This window comes from Maylandia zebra, linkage group LG7 (assembly GCF_041146795.1).
Source record: "Maylandia zebra isolate NMK-2024a linkage group LG7, Mzebra_GT3a, whole genome shotgun sequence".
In the NCBI taxonomy this organism is placed as follows: Eukaryota; Metazoa; Chordata; class Actinopteri; order Cichliformes; family Cichlidae; genus Maylandia; species Maylandia zebra.
In genome coordinates this window covers 33,407,355-33,426,835 of record NC_135173.1, presented here as the reverse complement: position 1 = coordinate 33,426,835, position 19,481 = coordinate 33,407,355, and the positions used below count along the sequence as shown (strand labels likewise).

Sequence of the window (19,481 nt, the reverse complement as noted above, 5' to 3'; positions counted from 1 at the left end):
TTTTACTCAACTGTCATCCTTTCTAGTCCTTTCAGTCGGGTTTCGGTCCTTTCACAAACAATATTGTAATTGGTGCTGATTCTGGTGGTTGCTCTGCTTTTTTTCTGCTGGACTTGAAAGCTGCTTTTCATACTGTAGGAGTCAAAGGTTTGCCTCTTAACTAATTTCAGTTTTACATCTAGAGTTATACAAGGGTCTGTCTTGGGGCCTGTTCTTTTTTCTTTTTACATGTTCTCTCTACCTCCAGTTATTTGTCAACATAACCTCTCGAGTCATTGCCATGCAGATCATTTACAGTTGCATTTAGCTGTGAAGCTTAGAAATCACTGTTTTGTAAGAAAGTGCATATTCGATATATATTTTAAAAAACAAGAAAACAACGTTTTTTGCAGGTGATATTGTTTGTCCCTTGACTATTTACTGAGGGGTTAACAGATAAACTGGACTCTTTAACTACTTTTGTTACAACACATACTAAAATCTTTTTGTTAAATTTAATTTAATTATTATTTATTTAATATAAAAGAGTTATGTTTACTTTTGTTCCTTTAATGCACTGTACACTAGAGTTAATCAATCATCTATTGCTAGTGTATTAATAGTGCAAAATGCTGCAGCCTGATTACTGACTTGGACAAAAAAGAGAGATGACATTTCTCCAGTGTCAGCAGCCTTGCACTGGCTCCCTATGCAGTATAAAGTGGTGCTGTTTGTGTTTTTAAACAGGGTTGCATCTACATATGTAGAAGCTATGCTGAATCCATCTCACAGGTGATCTTAGATGGTCTTGAGTACACTAGGTTCACTGTAAACTGTTAAACAAACTCCCCCTGAAGGTACATCTATTAGTATGACCGTGACCCTCTGCTGAAGGTTTGATTGTTTTGCATTCCCGTTCGGCGTGGAGGTGGGCGGAGACTTTGTGTTTCGCTCTTCCCCCCGAGTCCCCTCCTCGGAAGTAGACGTATCAGTCTATATTCCGTTCTTTTATTTTTATATATTTTATATACAACAACCCCCTTTTATCCCGAATCACGATGGACGACTAAAGTGAAGTGCGGGTACCCGTTTTCACCCTTTTCTCTCGTCCTTGAACCGAGTGGACCGGATGAAACCCAACTGCGGTCTTCTCCGCTTCGCAGGGGAGGTAAGGCTCCAGGCTCCGGCTACTTACTGGATCTGACTCAGCCATTTAAATGTCTCTGCTGTGTTGTTAACGCAGTCTGGAGACTCTTTTACGCACCGCAGCTGTTTTTGTTTCACAATAGTGGAGAGTAGCGAGCAACATTTTCAACTATGTTTGTGTTTTTAAACAAGAGCGAATATATAAGTAATAGCATGTTACGTCAGCTAGCGAACAGCTAGCCACGTCAGATTAGCTCAGCTCCAGAAGATAGCCGGATCCTTGGTTATATCATAAGGAAATGGTCGGTAATACACCTGCTCCTGAAGCCTAGGTGCTTCGAAGTGAAAGGGACTTCCCAGTTGGATATTCACGGTAGTTTCCCGATAAAATGAGAAATTGTTTGATTTCAGTTTGTCATAGATTAGACGGTGACTGATGTGATTACGGTTAGCTAGGTTCAAAGCTAACGTTTCAGATCGATAAGGTCAAAGTTTAAGCATCTCCAGGAGCTTCAGTACCCCCCAAAAACACCCACGGCCCTGAATTTGATCCACAGCCTTATAGGAAATGTAGGGTTAGAACGTTTATATTTTCGGACGGTTAAACAATACATTTAGATAAAAATTGTTCTCCATTTTTGAGAGATTAAAATGGTAAATTTACAGGAACTTGGTATGTTTTCTGAGGGTAAAAAATGTTCATAGATTAAAGCAGTAAATTTGCAGGAAAAAACGGATATAAAATTAATAAAATGACAAAAAAAATACGTGTAGTTTGAAATTATATTAGTAATAGTACAGGTGGAAAACGGAACCTTTTTAGAGATTGAATGCTAAAGTTATAGATTTGTTTTTTAACCCAGAGATTAAAGTGAGCCATAATAAAGAGATTGTGTATATTTTCAGAGATTAAAATAGTACATTTACAGAAAACAATAATCTTGATAAATTGCAAAAAAAAAAAAAAAATCTTTAGAAATTACAGTGGCAAAAGCACAGGGAAAATAATGCATTTTAGAAATTCCCGTGGTAAATTTACAGTATATTTTCTGAGATTAGTCAAATAACAGGGGGGAAATGTCTAATTTCTTTAGAGTTTAAAGTGATAAAATTACACATACAAAATTAAAGCATTTGAAAAAAAAATTAATTATATGGATGTAACCAACAATTAAGTCGCCCATGGGCATGTGACATCAGCTGTTTTGAGGTCCATATTTGAAAAGCTCAAAATGACAAGAGCAATGGTGTAATTTGCAAATAATATTTTTTTTGTTTTTAATTTATTGTTATGACCATTAATAATTAATAATCTCTTTCTGAATCCATTAAAAATGATGTACACATATAAAAGGGACATTTAGGACAGCTGCAGGGAACAAGATACATTTAGTAAGAAATAGGTGACGTAAGACAGAAGTGGAATATAATCATCAGCTCCTCAGGGTTCAATTTATTCAATTTTGAAGAAGCCAGAAGCCTAGACGGTGGACTCATGACTGTGTTTGCCACCTTCAGTAAATGTTGTCACTTCTTTGTTTTTAATCCCTCACTGAAAAATAAAGACGTATGCTTTGGAAAACCACATTTGTGGTCCTTAAAAATTATATCTTAAAGGTGGTTTTGTGAGTATAAAAGCACCGGTGCAGTCCCTCTTGGTGGCAATGTTCTGATATTTTGCCCCTCCAATTGTACAGGTAGCTGTATCCAGTGGGGAGGTAGGCTCAGCCCAGGGAGGACACAATGAAGTTCACCGAACCCTGGGGACGCCAGAGGCTGTCTTTTCTTTTGGAAAAGGCCGCCTCTAGGGAAGCCAAGATGTGGAAGGTCTACGTGCCAAAGAAGCCTTCATCACAGGTGATATGCTTCCTCAAGTCACCCTTGTTTATTTAACTGATGTATTCACATAGCTAACTATTATGATTTGACATGGAAAAACCAGTACGGGAATTGCACTACAGCAAATTTATATTTAATAGCATGTTTTCCATTAGAGTTGGTGCTGTTGGTAGTTAAAGCAGAATAATGAGGGTTATTGTTGGCTCGTCTATCCGATGGTTTTTAGCTTGGGATTCGTGAACTATTTTCAGTTTATACATCAGAAAATTCAATAAACTACATTTTTCTCACATAGTTATGAGAGGTATTTGTAGACAGTGAAGCTGAGATAATAAACATTGGAAATACTGGAAAAATTGGTTGTTTGCATCATTGCTTGGCTGGGATTCTCGGTTCTTGGCTTGCCTTTCCCAGCTTCTTCCATTCTGTGCAACAAATATATTGTTAGCACCATGCATCAAGAGAAGACCGTGAGTGAGTGGGGCTCACAGATATAGAGAGTGGAAGAGTATCCACAAATCTGTGCACACGAAGGCAAACGTGTATAGCTACATCTCAGCTGTTTAAAAGGAAAAAATGTGTTTCTTCTTTAAAAGACAGATTACTTCGAAATAGTGTGAAGCGCAAGCTTTGGTCCACTGGAATGTGTTTTTTTACATACGCTGACAACATTGTTTTAATCTTCAGTCAGTTTTAATATGAACAACTACCACTGGAACGGAGATATATGGCAAAAATAATCAAAGTAAATATTCAACTGCCTCCAAGAACTGTGTTTGTAATCTGTTGCCTTTTTATCTCACTAACCCACCTGATTAGCACATTTTCCTTATTCTGGGACCTCCTCATTCACAAATGCAGTGTGAAATGACACAACTTTCCCACATGCAGCAGGAGAACTGTAAGTGAGGCGTGCAGATAGAGAGGGAGAAGCTTAAGGATGCAGGTAAATGACAAAGAGAAACTAGTATATGTATCTGTAAATCCATCCATCCTAAAGGAAACAAAGAGGTGAATGTTTTACAGGCTGCCTAAAAGGTTCTTTAGTGAGCTTTACTGCCACAAGGCCTCAGCCCTCACTGGCCATCTTATGTAATCTTTCGCACAGGCTTGGGTTTCCATCTACACACTGAAATATAGAGCCAAGAATTTAAGACGAGGCTACTGAAAAGAGCTGGCACTAGTTCAATTTATAGAGGCGCAGGCCAAGGGGTCGGCACTGAAAGGTCTTTAAATATCAGCACTGAAATATTGGACAAATAATACCGGACAGGTTTAATGTGTTAGGCGACTCAAAGTTCAAATTTTCAGAGACAACACAGGTCCAACAAAACTGACTTGATTTCTGTTGATTATGTAATGATTGTCATTTTTTTATGGCTCTCGAATGGTGCCATATCAGCATGTTGATAATGGAGTTGCAGAGAGTAGTCTGCTCCCAGACATTATCATAGACAGACACTGTGTAATCACAAAGCAGCAGGGCAGAAGAAACATGGCGTTGAGTCACTGAACAGTCACTCGGCCCAGCTGGTCTCGCCCCGTTTACTGGGAACGTCTCAACATGTCGTTATTTGACGTCACAGAGGTGTTGTTTCATCACACCCTCAGGTGGTCTCGCCCAGTGTATGTGCATGTTCTCACATGATGTCACTTACCTAGGATATTGCACAGTTCTGTTTATCAGATGGTCAAAAATAAGAAAATGTTTAGAAAATGGAGATTTATTTTAGTCAAGAATAACCCTCCTACATGCCTTTATAACATGAGCTGTACCTAGTTTAGTTCAATTTAGATATATTCTGTTTTTTTTGTATTTCCTCTCTACTTTAAGCCCAATCTAAGTTTAGCATTAGTGTCAGCTTAGTCTTATTTAGCTAAATATTAGGCATATGTCTCTAGCAACTAGTTCAGGTATGTTCTTCAAAAACACGTTATCTAGTTAGTGAAATAGGATTGGTTATTCAAACAAGCAGCATGAACCTTGTGCTGGGTTGACAGGTTCAGGTGACCTTTTTCCTCTGTCTCGGGTCATGACCTGGGTCAATAATCCCCGTGTGGTGCTGTGGTGGATTTTGATTCCTTACTAACATATTTTTCAGTTCAGTTCAGTCCTGTCACGTGTCTCGGTTGTTGTGTTTTCCAGCGGGTGGAGGTTTTTGTTGTTGTTGAAGGTGGAGGTGTTCTCTCAGGTATCACCCTGTTTGGTAAATACAGAAGGTTTTGTCTTTTTTGTCTGCTGAGTGCTGATACCATTGTCCAAATACACCCAGAGAGCAATGCAGCGGTAGTCATGATAACATACATAACATCACCTGCATTAGGTGACTCAGGTGTTTTTATGGTCCCATGGTTACGTGCGCTGGAGCAGGCACACGTCATGGCCAGAAGTATTCAGATTAGAGCTGAAGTACCTATTTATTTACCTAGCATATTGAAAAACAGTAGCTGAGTTGAGATGATTTAACAGTCCATGTATACGAGAATACAAAGACTAGGTTATATGAGAGAAGCACAGAACACAATAAACATGAAACATCCTTTTTATCGTTTAGTTTGTAGCAAAGAAAAGGATAAAATAGAACTTTTCTACTGAAAGTTTGCAGTTCAGATTCACCTACTGCTGCATCAACAAGGAGTTCAAGGGAGCTAACAGGACCCATCAGAAGCTATCTGGAGATAGCAAGATGTTTTGGGAGCTAAATCCTGGGAGCTAGGGTTAGACAACAACTAACTGGGGCTATATTTAGAGAAACATCTGGCTGAGTCTTATTTTAAATGCGGAAGAAGGTCAAGAATTAGTGTGTCAACCACTGTCTCTGTGTGGAAAAGCTAGAAACGTGTTGAAAGGTCATTTTATACTGCAGGGATTTTAGTTTGGAAGGGTAAAAGGGAGAAAGTCACCTCTAGAGCTACCCCTCCCAATTTGGGTTGGGAGGGGTAGATCTCCCCTGTCTGCATCAGGCATCCAGAAGGCGAAATAAATGCAGATGAAGAAGTGGGGCTCAAACAGACATTTATCATGTGAAAAGTGAAAGTTGAATAGAAAAAAATTCTGACTGAGAGCGGCCGTGACTTCTGGTTGACAAAAACCTTCATTTTGACATCTGCCAAGCTCATTTGTAGTACTGAGCTGATAACACAGAGGCCAGTAAACTCCAGCAAATGATGTAACAGATAGTTATGATGTTTATCAGTGCCTTTAGCCCAGTTTGCAGGTGTGGAGCCCACTGTTAGAGGTCAAGGAGGCAGTCGGTCTAATCAGGGTGTAAAAACAAGAGGGGTGCTCAAACACTACAGTCACAGCGAGCAAAAGTCACTAAGCAAAAAGTCAATGAAACATCTGGGACTAAATCTGGGTAAATCTGGGACTCTCCACCGTTTGACCCTGGAAGTGAAGAAGCTTCTTGGATGAGAAGTGAAACGTCTTCAAGCAACTTAAAGATGTCCAGACGCTTTTCTTTCCAAGCTCCTTAGACTATGATGACCTGGATGACTGAGAACCTTCACAGATGCCTTTTGGAGATCTTTAGTCATTTCGGATAAAAGTAAATCCAGACTTGGTGGTGAATTTCTGGGCTAACAGTCTTGTGTTGTGTAGCTTTTTGGCATTTGTAATTTTTTGTAAAAAGCATTTTTAGATTGGAAAATTTGATGAGTTTCTTAACTTGACTGGCACACCCTGCAGGAAGTTACAGGAAGCCTTGACCATCCCTCTGATATTAATGATAAGGGATGGCTGGCCAAAGTTACCCTGAAGACACTGCAGAGACTATGTAGCCAGTGAATTGTTAGAGAGAGATGAAAGAAGTTAATTTAAGCTGGTGTCTGGGTTACTTCCCTTAGCCTCTGACTGAGCTTGTCTTCTGTGTCCAGCCAGTACAAACAAGATGGAAGTAGGCCAGTTGTTTTTAGTTTGGACAGTCAAGAGCTGAGAGGCCAGATGGTGTCACGTTGCAGATTAATTGGCTGGTGCATTCAGCTGTGCTTTGACCTTTGGCCTCTCCTGCAAGTCCAGTGTTGGAAACTGTAAGCCACTTACTTACAGAAGCTATGTGACGAATCAGAAATGTTTAAGTTTTGTTATAGGATTTCATTTAAACACGGAAACATCAAAATAAAAATAAAATATCTTAAATTCTGGTTCATTCTGAAAATTGACCATTTAATGGCCAGTCCAGTACATTCACCAGCAGGTTTAAAGTGGATCTATTGTGCTCTGTCCTTTATTTTCATATACATATAGATTATAGTTCCAGAAGTGAACATCAGTATATCTACAAGTGATCCCTGTGAGACAAAACCTCAGGCTTCAGATTGCTGTGAACGCTTGGTTTGAAAGTTTTTTCTACTCTTGATTTTCTGTGATATCATAGAGGCTCAGAAGCCCCTCCCACTTGCTGTTTTTGATGACGAGGGTAGCCAGTTAAAATGGTTCGTTTTAGATAGAAGATGAACTAAAGTACTCTAGCGGTAAGAGAGACTAAAGTTATTTTGAACTACTCCACTTTAGTAGAGTACAGGAATATATAAAAATGTCCCCTTTAGGTTAGTGTCAGTTTTAGCACATAACTGACTATTACATGTAGTTACAGTGTCTGGTAATTTGGAGTTAATGGCAGCTTTGAAATGTAATTACCACCTTTGTCAAACCACTTTCACACACAAATGAACTTTTGGCTCATGTCTGATGCACAGATGCCTGACTGTAATGAGTCCTGCTGATGTTTGGGTGTTAACAGGGTCATTGTTTTTGTAGAAACTTGCTGCTGTTGAGGTTTTTAGTGCCGTTTGATGGTTTAAGCACTGTAGCAATCTCAAAACCTTTAGTGCGACAGGAGTAAAAAGCTCTGAACTATAAACTAAAATTATATTGTGCTTTGTAATCTGTGTTTTGTCACCAAAGAGGAAAGGTTAGATCAAATGTGTCCAATTCTCTTTTATGAACCAATGTAACTTTTAGTCCATCAGAGTGATTAAACTTTCAGGTGTCAAAATGCCTGTTTAGGGGTTAAGACTCTGTTTTAGAGTTTTTAAATGGTCAGAATTTGTGTTAGGGTTCGGCCCTGTAGAGTGATAGTTAAAAGGTTTGGTAATACATATTAATAATTGTCCACACACAGAAAGCCAAGAGGACAAGCTGGTAACACTGAATATGAAACAACATTAAGGCAGCTGATGCTCAGCAACACAAGAGGATGAACAGTTGACAAGTGTAGCAAAGAATAGATGGATGGGTGGGAAAAAAAAATCTCTACTTGTTAATGATAGTATAGGGCAGGGGTGGGCAACTCCAGGCCTTGAGGGCCAGTGTCCTGCAGGTTTTAGATGCTACCCTGGGCCAACACACCTGAATCAAATGATTAGTTCATTACCAGGCCTCTGGAGAACTACAAGACATGTTGAGGAGGTAACTTAGCCATTTAAATCCACTGTGTTGGACCTGCAGGACACCAGCTTTCGAGGCCTGGAGTTGCCCACCTCTGGTATAGGGTGACCAATCGTCCTCTTTTTTTTTTTTTCTTTTTTTTTTGCACTTGATGACTTGTAAAAGCCTATATGACATTTTTTTATTTCCCCATTCATTAACCACACAGAGAAGGCATCGTTTAAATATGTAAAAGTTTTTTTAAGCAAACACTATTATTAAAGTTCTTCATGACTGCGCCAAGTGTCCTCTTTTTTTGGAAATCAAAATATGGTCACCGTATGATAGTAGGATTTGGCTAAAAAAAAAAATCCATCTTTTGAAACATTATTTCTCCTTTATCTTCATTTAAAGCAGTTTTTCACCTGGTTTTATATGTCAGACCTGCACATTTTCTACTCGTTTATAATAAGGATGCGCTTTGTTTTTCCCAAAAGTCGTTACATTTCTTTGTTACAGCAACAGAAACTTTAATAGCTTAAATAAAGTCAAGGAGCTCCATAAAATGAAATATGACAACACAGAATTGCAGGAAAGACTAAATTAAACCACTGTAGCCAAATATCATACAATAAAGGGGCTGAAAAAGCAGCAAATTAGTCCAGTAAATTCATTGTACTGCAGAATAATAAAACAATGAGATGGCTTGTTAAAGCACAGCAAAGGTCGAATAAGTGGCTCAGTAGACATATATATTGTACAGTTTATTATTGTGCACATGGGTTTTGCAGTGTGTCGTCATGCTTTAACAGATTTTGTTGCAGGGTTATTTTCATTCTGCAGTAATTATAACATAAATGCCGTTAAATGGTTGAATGTTGAACCATTCAACCAACTAACAAATTAAAAATCCAGTGGAGTTTCCAAACAGAAAGCCTGTGCATGGCATATAAACCCATTTTATCTTAGTGTTACAAACTTGTGAGAAGGGTGCGTCAGCTGGTGAATTCTTTCAGTTCTCAGATGCTTTACAGAAGGAATTCTTGGAATGTTTTTGAGGCAGATCTGCTGGCAAGTCTAATCCGCCTGCCAAGCTGATTTAGGATCCTGTTTGGCCCTTTAGTGGAAGTATGTCAGTCGCAGAAGCCTCAAGTTTGTCCTGAAATACCTGAAATCAGATTCCAGTTTGCTGTCTAACCCCATTTTGCCCTGTCGAGGAAGTCTTTGAGGAAAAAAAGGCTCTGCAAGATTTCCAATTTCTTTGTTTGTTTTTTCCAACTTTGTTCCACAAATAGTTCAGTGTTGGGTATAACGCTGGGCTTAAACCTCAGTGTTTCTGCAGGACTGCGTTGTAGAAATGGTAATGGAAGATGACTACTAATAGTTATTATTAAATACAACACATTTAAGTAGCTTTCAAAACATAAAATAAACAAGTTTTAAAAAATTCTAAATAAAATGGTAAATGGTAAATGGCCTGTATTTATATAGCGCTTTACTAGTCCCTAAGGACCCCAAAGCGCTTTACATATCCAGTCATCCACCCATTCACAAATAATATGAAAATATATAAATAAAAATTGCACAGTGTCATACTTTGCTGTAGGGAATAATGAATGACATCGAACCCTTGAGTCAGTCTTAATGTTTTGGTTTTTTTGTTGTCTGCAGGATACAGACATCTCCCCGGCCCAGCGGGACGAGGCGGTGCGCTGGCTGACGGAGGTCCATGGCAGGCTGCAGCTGTACCCAGAGACGCTGGTGTTAGCTGTCAGCATCCTGGATCGCTTTCTCGCTCCCATCAAGGTATGTAGAGAGCAACAGGTGTGCTGTAAATCCTGCTGTTAGCATGTGAGGGTTTGCAGAGAGCAACCTAAACCTCCAATCAGAAAATCTGAGTGTAGGGAATCTTTTAAAAAGTAAATGTAATAGAACTCATAATAAACAGACAGTAAGTGAATGAAAAATGTGTGTTTAAGGGAGGGTTTAAGATTTCAGAGCCATTCACTTCACTTACATCGTTTACTTCACTTCGTGCCATCACCATGGCAACTTATGCTACAAAGCAGGCTATGTTTGCCTAACTAACTAATCATTCCTGCAAGAACACTTGATGGTTTTAGAGCCTGTCTAAGACTGGGCTTGTCAAAGGTCTGATGGCTAGCTGCCAGTTTAGGGAGCTCGCAGACAGTTGACGACTACAAAAGGAAAAAATTTAACCATCAAACAAAATCATTTCCAAACCATTGATTTAGCATTAATTTGCCTTCAGAGTAAAAGTTATGTCTTGCTGTTGCCAGAACTCTGCAAGCACAGTAGTCTGCAATTGCCATTGTGTTTTTGGTGCACCTAACAACAGCCTCCAGCAACCACTCATCAGTCAATTGGGGAATACACATTTCTGGGAAACAAACTAAAAGTGTAAAGTCATTTTTAAGGCTCGCGTTGATGGTGTTTTCCTGTAAGCATATATCAAATGACAGACATTTCTTTTTCTTCATTGTTGTTTGGTTTCATTTGTTCTAAAGAAATCTTCACTACAATCAAACGTTTGTCAGTCTTAGACCTTTATCAGGATACTGAAACTCAGATATGACATACAGCAGATAAACATCGGACTCTGCCACCAATGAAGGTCATCTTATTAACAACAGAGTGAATGTAGGTCTTGATGTTCAGACTGCCACTATTATAAAACGCATAACATTTATTAAAGTCCTTTTTATTCCTCAGCGGCCTCACGTAGCCCAAAATCATGAATGAGAGTGATAACATCTCTGTAATTCTGGTTTCCTCCAGATACTCCAGAATATGAAAATACTATGAATATCCTATGATCCTAGTGTTACGCAGTTTTCTCTCTGAACTTGAAATCATTAGGCTAGATTAAATGTATCATGTTAGATAAAATCTATATTCCCTAATTTGCATTAAGGTGCAATCTTTTTATTGTAAACACAGCATTTATTTGGCTGTTTGTCTACTCTGATGGACTAGAAAATGTCTGATTTTTATGTGTGGGAGCTGAAATCTGCTGCTCAAGTGTAAGACCACACAAAGGAAGCAGACTGTAAAGGGAACAGAGGTCTTCTGACAAGACCTCAGCTTGTTAGGAGGGGCAATGTCAGAACGTTCTTGATTTTTCTTTAAATTTCCTGCCTCATAGCTGACGGTGTGTGTTCATACAGGAACAGGAAGCGTGAGCTCCAATTGTCCCGTCAGCATCCCTCCACACAGACAGGAAGTTTCTCACTGAGGTTTATCAGGAGCTGGTTTCTGTTTATTTGTGGTCGCAAACACTACCTAACACTGTATCTGTGTGTGCTTGTGGCTATCTTCATGAGTAGCTTTAGACCTTGGAATCGTGGACATTTTGGCCTGTCCTCAGTTGAAGATACATTTGGATACTTTGGAACTGGAATGACTCAGATACAGTAAGCAGAGGATAGAAACATGGCTTCTGTTAGCCAGAGGAGTATTAGCTCTACTCTGTGCCTGGCTCAGCCCATCTCTGGGAGCTCAGCCCCCCCTCATTCTGTCTCTACTCACAGCTGATGACCACAGGTGAGGGCGGGAGTGTACTTCGACTGGCAAATTAACAGATTTGCTTTCACCACAATCAACTGGTATACTGCTCATATTACTGCAGGCACTGCACCAGTGCACCTGTCCTTTCTCACTTCAGTCCCTTCCAACTGGTAAGCAATAACTGGAAGTGGAGGGGCAGGATCATTCGGGTTCCTGCCCGAATGATCCCAGGAACCATGATGTCAGGGGCAGTTTGCCCCTGATAGGGTCTCCTAAGGAAAATCAGTCCTGAGTGAGGGACCAGATTAAGAGCAATACAGAAATCCCCTCTGACGAAACAGGGCTGGCAGCTCATCGATCAGTCAGAGGATTGGTAGTTTCCCTGACTCTTCTAGTCCAGAGTTATTCTTGTTATTTTTGGTGGTGGCAGCAGTAGAATGACTTTAAAGATGTGTGAAAACTCTGTAAGACGGGACTGACCTTGCAAACAAGGTAAAGTAAAAAAACAAATTCAGGTAACAAAATGTTGATGAATCACAGATTTGTGTGCAAAACACTCATACATATGGTTAAGCACACATTCATGAATGAGGCCCTTAAGTCTCTCGGCTGGTTTGGGAACACTCTGATATTCTCCTGGAAGAACCAGAATAGTCGCTAAAAGTGAACCCGGAGAGTAGATGGTGAAAGGTTTTTCAGATTGATTAAACATATAATCCTTAAATTATACGTAACTGATAAATCATGTTAACTGTTGTCAGGCCCGTCCAAAGTACCTGCGCTGCATTGCCATCGCCTGCTTCTTCCTGGCTGCCAAGACCTGTGAGGAGGATGAGGTGAATACACACACACACTAGATTGTAGGCAGTGCATCAGGACAGTTAGAGCTGACTCCGTGTGTGTGTTTGCCAGTGTGTGCCATCACTGAAGGAGCTCGCCGCCTCCAGCGGGTGCGGCTGTTCTCCCTCAGAGATCCTGAGGATGGAGAGGATCATCTTGGACAAACTGAACTGGGACCTGCACACCGCCACAGCGCTGGACTTTCTGCACATTGTACGTCTAATCACACACGAGCACAAATGCTTACACATTATTACTTTTTAAAGTGATTAAAGTCAGCTAGTGACACCTGGGGGCAAAAAGAAATTCCTGCGGTTTTCTTTGTTTTTATTTTAATGCACTTAAATCCAGTTTTTAGAAGTGCTTTTTTGTGCTGTTGTTGCTTCCAATTCAAATCAGTCTGCAGTTAATTTCACAGATTCTCTTTTCTTCATTCAGATCAATAAATTTTTCCTCTCCTTCCTCTCCAGTTCCACGCGATGGTGCTGTCGTGTCGCTCCGGGTTCTTGGATTCCATGTTGGGACTTAACCGCTCTCAGCACCTCGCCCTGCTCACTCAGCAACTCTACCACTGTCTGGCTGACCACACACTCATGCAGGTACACACACACTCAGTATTTCTTACTTTACAGATTGAAGATATTATGCCTTCAGCACGGAGCCTTTCATACCACTTTTCATTTAAATATTAAGATAACACAATAAATAATAAAATTATGATATTTATGTATATATGCAGTGTTATGACCTCAATGTCAGGGCCTGTCTTGGCTAAGAGTGAGTCTTTGAGGGGTTAATAATCAATAAATATAACCGCTTATAGTCGCGCCACAGTGGAAAGCCCCTACTACTATTTTGCTAACAGGCTAGTGTCACAGGTTTTCCCTGCTGGCTTGCTCACTGGCCAGGTTGCTGGTGTGTAGATCTGATCTTGTCCTGCTGCAATGGATGCTCTTTTCTGCTCTGAATATTTGCTGTGAGCTCTAGGGTCACTCTGACTAGAACCTACAGAGCAAGAACCAGGTCACAAACTTGCCACACTTACCAAAAATAATCTTTATCATAGGAAACAGAGCATACCACAGTCATTTATCAAAAGTGTGTTTATAAAACACATTTGCTGTTACAAGCTGTGACTCCAGACCAATTTAATGGCACCAAACCTTTAACATTTCCACTTTGATTCACTTCTCTTTTTATTTAATGTGTCATTTTGTAAGCTTAACTTGAGCTTGGTTTTTGAGCACGTTTGTCCCTCATGTGTTTCCATAGCTCAGAGGATCCATGCTGGCCTTGGCCCTCTTCACCCTGGAGCTGGAGAACTGCTGTCCTGACTGGCTGGCTCTCACTATCGAGCTGCTGAGGAAGGCGCAGGTATCAGTCTGTCAGTCTTTGGAGCTCTGTCATAGTTCAGTTTATCTCTGAAGACTTCAGGCGTTCGTGTGACCTCTTTAGAACAACTTCTTTATGGGATTGGGATTTGACTCTAGCTTTCCAATGTCATTATTAGTCTACACTGATGGGCAGCCATGTTTAATATACAAGATGTGTCAGAGAGCAGCGAGGGGAAGTAAAAGCTGTTAGGCTTGTTCCTCTATTTGCTGTTCAGTAGTTCAGTAAAAAAAAACAAGCACACACACACATTGTGCAATATTTCTCTGGTGTGGCATGATAAAAAACCTGGAATCTGATTGGTTTTTGTCATCCTAAGTAAAAACGACCAATAACTATAGGCAAAGAAAGACATTTGAGGCTTTAGCCAAGCACCAGCTGCAGATGTAAAACCATTTACCTCATTTAAGAAAGTAGAACTTTAAACTGCTGAACAAAAAGGAAACTGTGGTCCTCAAGTTTTATTAAGTTCATTGAGTTCCTTTCCAAGTTCCTGTTAGCATTAAAAAAAACCAACAAAAAAAACCCCCAACAAATTATGTTGTTTGTTTGTTTTTTCTGTTTTTGCTTGTTTGTTTTGTTTTTTCTTAAATTAGTTTTGTCATTTATTTTTCAATGACTCACTCTGGATGACAGGAAGACAAACAGGCTGACAGAGAGGAAAAAAGAGCAAACAAATACCAGCAGAGGGCGCTACACCTGCAGCATGACTGCAGCAGGAAGGGAAGAAGTACTATGAGGAAAAACGAGAGGAACTAATGCAACAGTTTCTTTACTGAGCATCATGACTTTCAGGAGGAGAGCTCTGTTGTCAGACAAAGGGCACCCGCGGTCACCTCACTCATATTAAACACAGATTTGTGGAGAGCCTTATCTTTGTTTTTACCTCATTCTTTACTTTATGGCTCATCAGAGTAGAACTGTAGGGAAATGGGAAATTTATGGTTTTCAGGGTTTTTATTGTTATTGTTTTTATCGTTAACTCGGTTTTCCTGGGTCTTTTCCCGTGTGTTATGAATAAATCTTCTTTTTTTGGTAGTGGTACTGGTTTTATTTTGTTGTATTTATCCGCGACACCTTAAAGGCGGGTCAGTGAAAATATTGTCGGACATAAACCGGTCCGTGGCTCAAAAAAGGTTGAGGATGGATGGAGAGGATCTCCATCGAATGACTTGTTTTACAGTAATTTGTCAAAAATACAAAAAAATGTGACTAGGTGTAAGAAACAGAAAAACAGCTCTGTCCCGTAAATACAGAAAAGGATATTTTACTGTATATATTAAATTCAGGGCGGCACGGTGGTTAGCACTGTTGCCTGAAGGTCCTGAGTTCAATTCCACCATCAGGCCGGGGTCTTTCTGTGTGGAGTTTGCATGTTCTCCTTGTGTTTGCGTGGGTTCCCTCCGGGTATTCCGGCTTCCTCCCACCGTCCAAAGACATGCAGTTAGTGGGGATAGGTTAATTGGATAATCCAAATTGCCACTAGGTGTGAATGGTTGTCTGTCTCTGTGTGTTGGCCCTGCGACAGACTGGCGACCTGTCCAGGGTGTACCCTGCCTCTCGCCCCATGACAGCTGGGATAGGCTCCAGCACCCCCCGCAACCCTGAAAAGGATAAGCGGAAGCGAATGAATGAAAAATGAATGGAAAAAAAAATGGATATTAAATTCACTGTTCTGAAACCAGGAACTTTAAAGGTGGAATATTTTTATGTGTTTTCTATATTGGCGTGTAACATGCTTATTGAAGTAGGATGAAGGGATTTTAACTGGAATACGTAAATAAATTTTACTTCTTACTTTTGATGAGAAAAGTGGCAGAGCGTAAGTGGTGTCCACACAGGAAGTGATCCCCAGTGGCGTCAAGCACCGTCATTTGAAAAGATTCCTGGAGGTGTGCAGTGGGCGAGCCTTAAGTTTTCTGAATGTCCAGGCGAACAATTGAAGTGACTACCAATGAGAGCGCTGGATTTTGCTTTTTGATGTGTGGCAGTAAATATATTAGAGGGTTACCCAGGCAACAGGAGCCTGGTATGTCTGCTATATGTATTTGTATAGCGCTTTACTTGGTCCTAAGGACCCCAAAGCGCTTTACACTATACACAATCATCCACCCATTCACACACTGGTGATGGCAAGCTACATTATAGCCACAGCCACCCTGGGGCGCACTGACAGAGGCGAGGCTGCCGGACACTGGCGCCACCGGGCCCTCTGACCACCACCAGTAGGCAACAGGTGAAGTGTCTTGCCCAAGGACTCAACGACCGAGACTGTCGGAGCCGGGGCTCAAACCGGCAACCTTCTGATTACAAGACGAACGCCCAACTCTTGAGCCACGATCACTGCTGTCAACTGACCATCAGCGACAAAGCACAGATCACATGACAGCCATTCAGAAGTGGTGAACAAAGCAGCTGCATCCTCATAATCTTTGTGTGTACAGATAAAGATAAATTATCACGTCTTTTTTTTTTTTTTATAACAAGACACTTTTAGTTTCGTTTCACGTCTGTAGTATTTTGTCCACATAAAGCAGCGATGCGTCACTTTGGCCACAAAGAAATTGGCAACCACTGCAGTTTAAGCCAAAGCATGAAGTCATTTTTGACCAAACCTAAACGGGGAACAGATTAAAGATGACGACACGTATGTCTCGAACAATGGCAGCCTGTCCACGTATGGACTTTTTCACCTTTTAAAATGAGAAAATGTTGATTTTGTGTAGCAGGAGGATGAAAAATTGTGAACACAAACATGAACGATTCCACTAGAAGTTAAGACTATTTTACAAGCTGCTGTGATCAAACTGAATTTTACTAGTTAAAGGCGAGCACACATGCTTCTGTCCATCACATCAGGTCAGGGCTGCAGAGCTTGTGTAAAGATAAGTCTCTCTCTCTGTTCCTTAGATCGACAGCTCTGAGCTGATTCGCAGCCGTGAGCTGGTGGCTCGTAGTCTTTCCACACTGAGAGCTCCCCTGCCTCCGAACACCGTGTACATCTACCAGCCCCCGCAGCCTACACCACCCTGCTGCACACTGGGTATGTTTGACTTCTACATCAGAGCTGCTTATCAGATTTTGCTGGAGGACAGTGTCTGAAATCTTTCTTGAAGCACATTATGCTACTGAGCCAGTCACCAACTCGGACCTGTGAAAGTGTTTTGCCACTGAGGAGAAAAAAAAAAGTTTTCTTAGTAAGCCACATTTTATATTCATAAAGCAAGTGTTAGCATCAGAGGGCGTGAGCTGTATTTGTGATGTCCTCCTTTGTAGGGACCATCACCTCCACCACCGAGTCTTCCAGGGACCATGTCACCTCTGCCCACCCACAGTCTACTGCTGATGGTGGGGAAGAGGAGGAGAGCCAGCAGCCCTTGAGTGTCTCCTCCTCCTCCTCTGCAGACAGCAGCATCCCAGCCCTGCTTTCTCCCCCCAAACATCTCCGCCATCTTAATCACCTGCAGAAGGTCACACTGCGCTGCAAGGCCTCGACCAAACGCAAGGTGACTCTATTTTCTTCTCACATTTGATATTAGGCTGGACCTGTTGTTATTTCCTCTGTTTCCTGTCATATATGCACTGTTACACTTTTTTTTCTCCTCTTGATGATGTCAGACAGAAGGGAAGCCTCAAGAAGCCTCACTCTGGTCCTCATAGGCACAGAAGCTCCACCCACCTGATGTTCAAATATTCTAATTGCTAGGGTGAATTACTCAGACAAGTTAGTTCGAAGGAGATGAAATGCAGTTAAATGAGGCTGCTTCAAACAGAGGCTGAACTGGGCGGCTCAGCTAGGAACAAACGAGGCTTATTCTGAACTCTGAATCATGCAAAGCTACCCTAGAATAAAAATATGGAGCTGAAAATAAGCAGAATATGGGAATCAGTAGCTGTAGCAATAAATATCTCTCTCCCTGTCCAGGTGGAGGAGATGGAGGTGGATGATTTTTACGATGGCATTAAACGTCTCTACAACGAAGACGTCACCACCACCAATACCACCGCCGTCCAGGAAGGGGCAAAAACGCCAATAGCCGGAGGAGGAGGAGTTTTGCCAGCTCGACAGGAAGGCAGCTCCTCCCCCTGCCCGCCTCTGCAGCCAGCCAGCGCCTCCTAGAGACCAAACAGGAAGCTGTCTGCCAAAATCGCCTGTACGCCAACATCATCTTCCTGTTTTCAGGAAACTGTCGTGGAAGAGAAAAATAAATCTTTCCGACTAAAAAAAATGTAAGCCTGAGAGATTCTGAGTAAAAAGTAGCAGCTCCGAAGGGAAAGTTGCCATTCAGAGTTGCCGCTAAAAAGAAGATGATGTTAGTGGTTAAGACTGTTTTGGTTGCGGTGAAATGACCCCCGTCCCGCTCTCCCTCCCCCTCCCAACTCGGTGTGATGCCAAGCTGTTCGGGTGGCCTGCAGTCAGCTCCCATCCTCCCCTGCAGCGGGGACAACAGAGCCCCAAAAAAATATTTAAACGTTCAAAAACTAAAAAACCTGCCGCTGCTACTCTGTTCTTATTAATTCTATTTGTTGAACACAAAACATGAGAATCTAAAAAATTATAAGTAGAAAATACTGAAAAAAAAAACCCTAGACTTGACTTCCTGCATCTGTTTGTCACCTTATATTTGTCTTTATTTTCATATATTTATACTTTTATCCCGTCCCTTCTCACTCTGCCTATTTATAACATATTCATAGAGAGTCTGAATCAACTGTATGAAGGTTTGTGTAGATTATCTGTAGTTTTTTCACCCTGTTGGGGGGGAATTATTTTTTTTTCAGTAAAATCTGATTGTTAAAAAGATGCTAATATAAACATTTATTTTCCTTTCAAGCTTGTTGTGACACTCAACTGAATGAACGCGTGTTTCGGCCACCAAACGTTCGTTTACTGTTTGTTTGGGGCCCGAAAAGCAGCTATTTGTGGATTGTGTGCTTTGAAAAAGTAAGAAAACAATCTGGGTGTGATGCATGAGAGTTAATAAAAAAAAAGAAAACAACTCTGGCTTAACTTATCCTGGCTAACATGTTGTTATCCAGCTACATTGATCCCAAACCTGAGTTGTGTTTTTTGGTTAAGCGGCTGCTTAAAATTAATAGACAGATATGTGTTTTAAGCTGTTTTTTCTTTGGAGTTGAGTGACTATCTTTGCTTTTATGTTCAAAGCTAAAACACTTTTTTTTTTGGTTTGCTTTTTTAAATCCCTTCATGTTCAGTATATTTTCCTTCATGAAAAAAAAGCTCTGTTGTTCCTGCTGTAGGAGTTGCCGGTGGCCATGCCAGGTCCCTGAACGCACCACGGCACCAGTAAATAAAGAATATGAAACTGAGCATGTGCTGTGTCTTCCATTTGTTCCAGATTACTTTCACACAAACTGCAAAAAAGGA

General features: G+C 40.8%; 1 protein-coding gene across 1 annotated transcript; it reads left to right on the top strand.

Moving 5' to 3' along the window:
- The first annotated feature begins 918 nt into the window (after nt 1-918).
- On the top strand, nt 919-19,423 carry ccni (cyclin I). The gene is made up of 10 exons (XM_004538537.4): nt 919-1,147; nt 2,823-2,982; nt 10,004-10,138; nt 12,622-12,696; nt 12,773-12,913; nt 13,171-13,299; nt 13,973-14,074; nt 17,003-17,135; nt 17,369-17,598; nt 18,018-19,423. The coding sequence occupies exons 2-10, from the start codon at nt 2,869-2,871 to the stop codon at nt 18,210-18,212; spliced, it is 1,254 nt and encodes a 417-aa protein (XP_004538594.1). The 5' UTR covers nt 919-1,147; nt 2,823-2,868; the 3' UTR covers nt 18,213-19,423.
- Nucleotides 19,424-19,481: the final 58 nt, after the last annotated feature.

Excerpts from the sequence above, each read along its gene's own strand:
- ccni (XM_004538537.4), top strand. The coding sequence starts at position 2,869 with ATGAAGTTCACCGAACCCTGGGGACGCCAGAGGCTGTCTTTTCTTTTG. Across the intron at positions 13,300-13,972 it reads CTGACCACACACTCATGCAG|CTCAGAGGATCCATGCTGGC; the intron begins GTACACACACAC and ends GTGTTTCCATAG. Across the intron at positions 17,599-18,017 it reads AGGCCTCGACCAAACGCAAG|GTGGAGGAGATGGAGGTGGA; the intron begins GTGACTCTATTT and ends CTCCCTGTCCAG.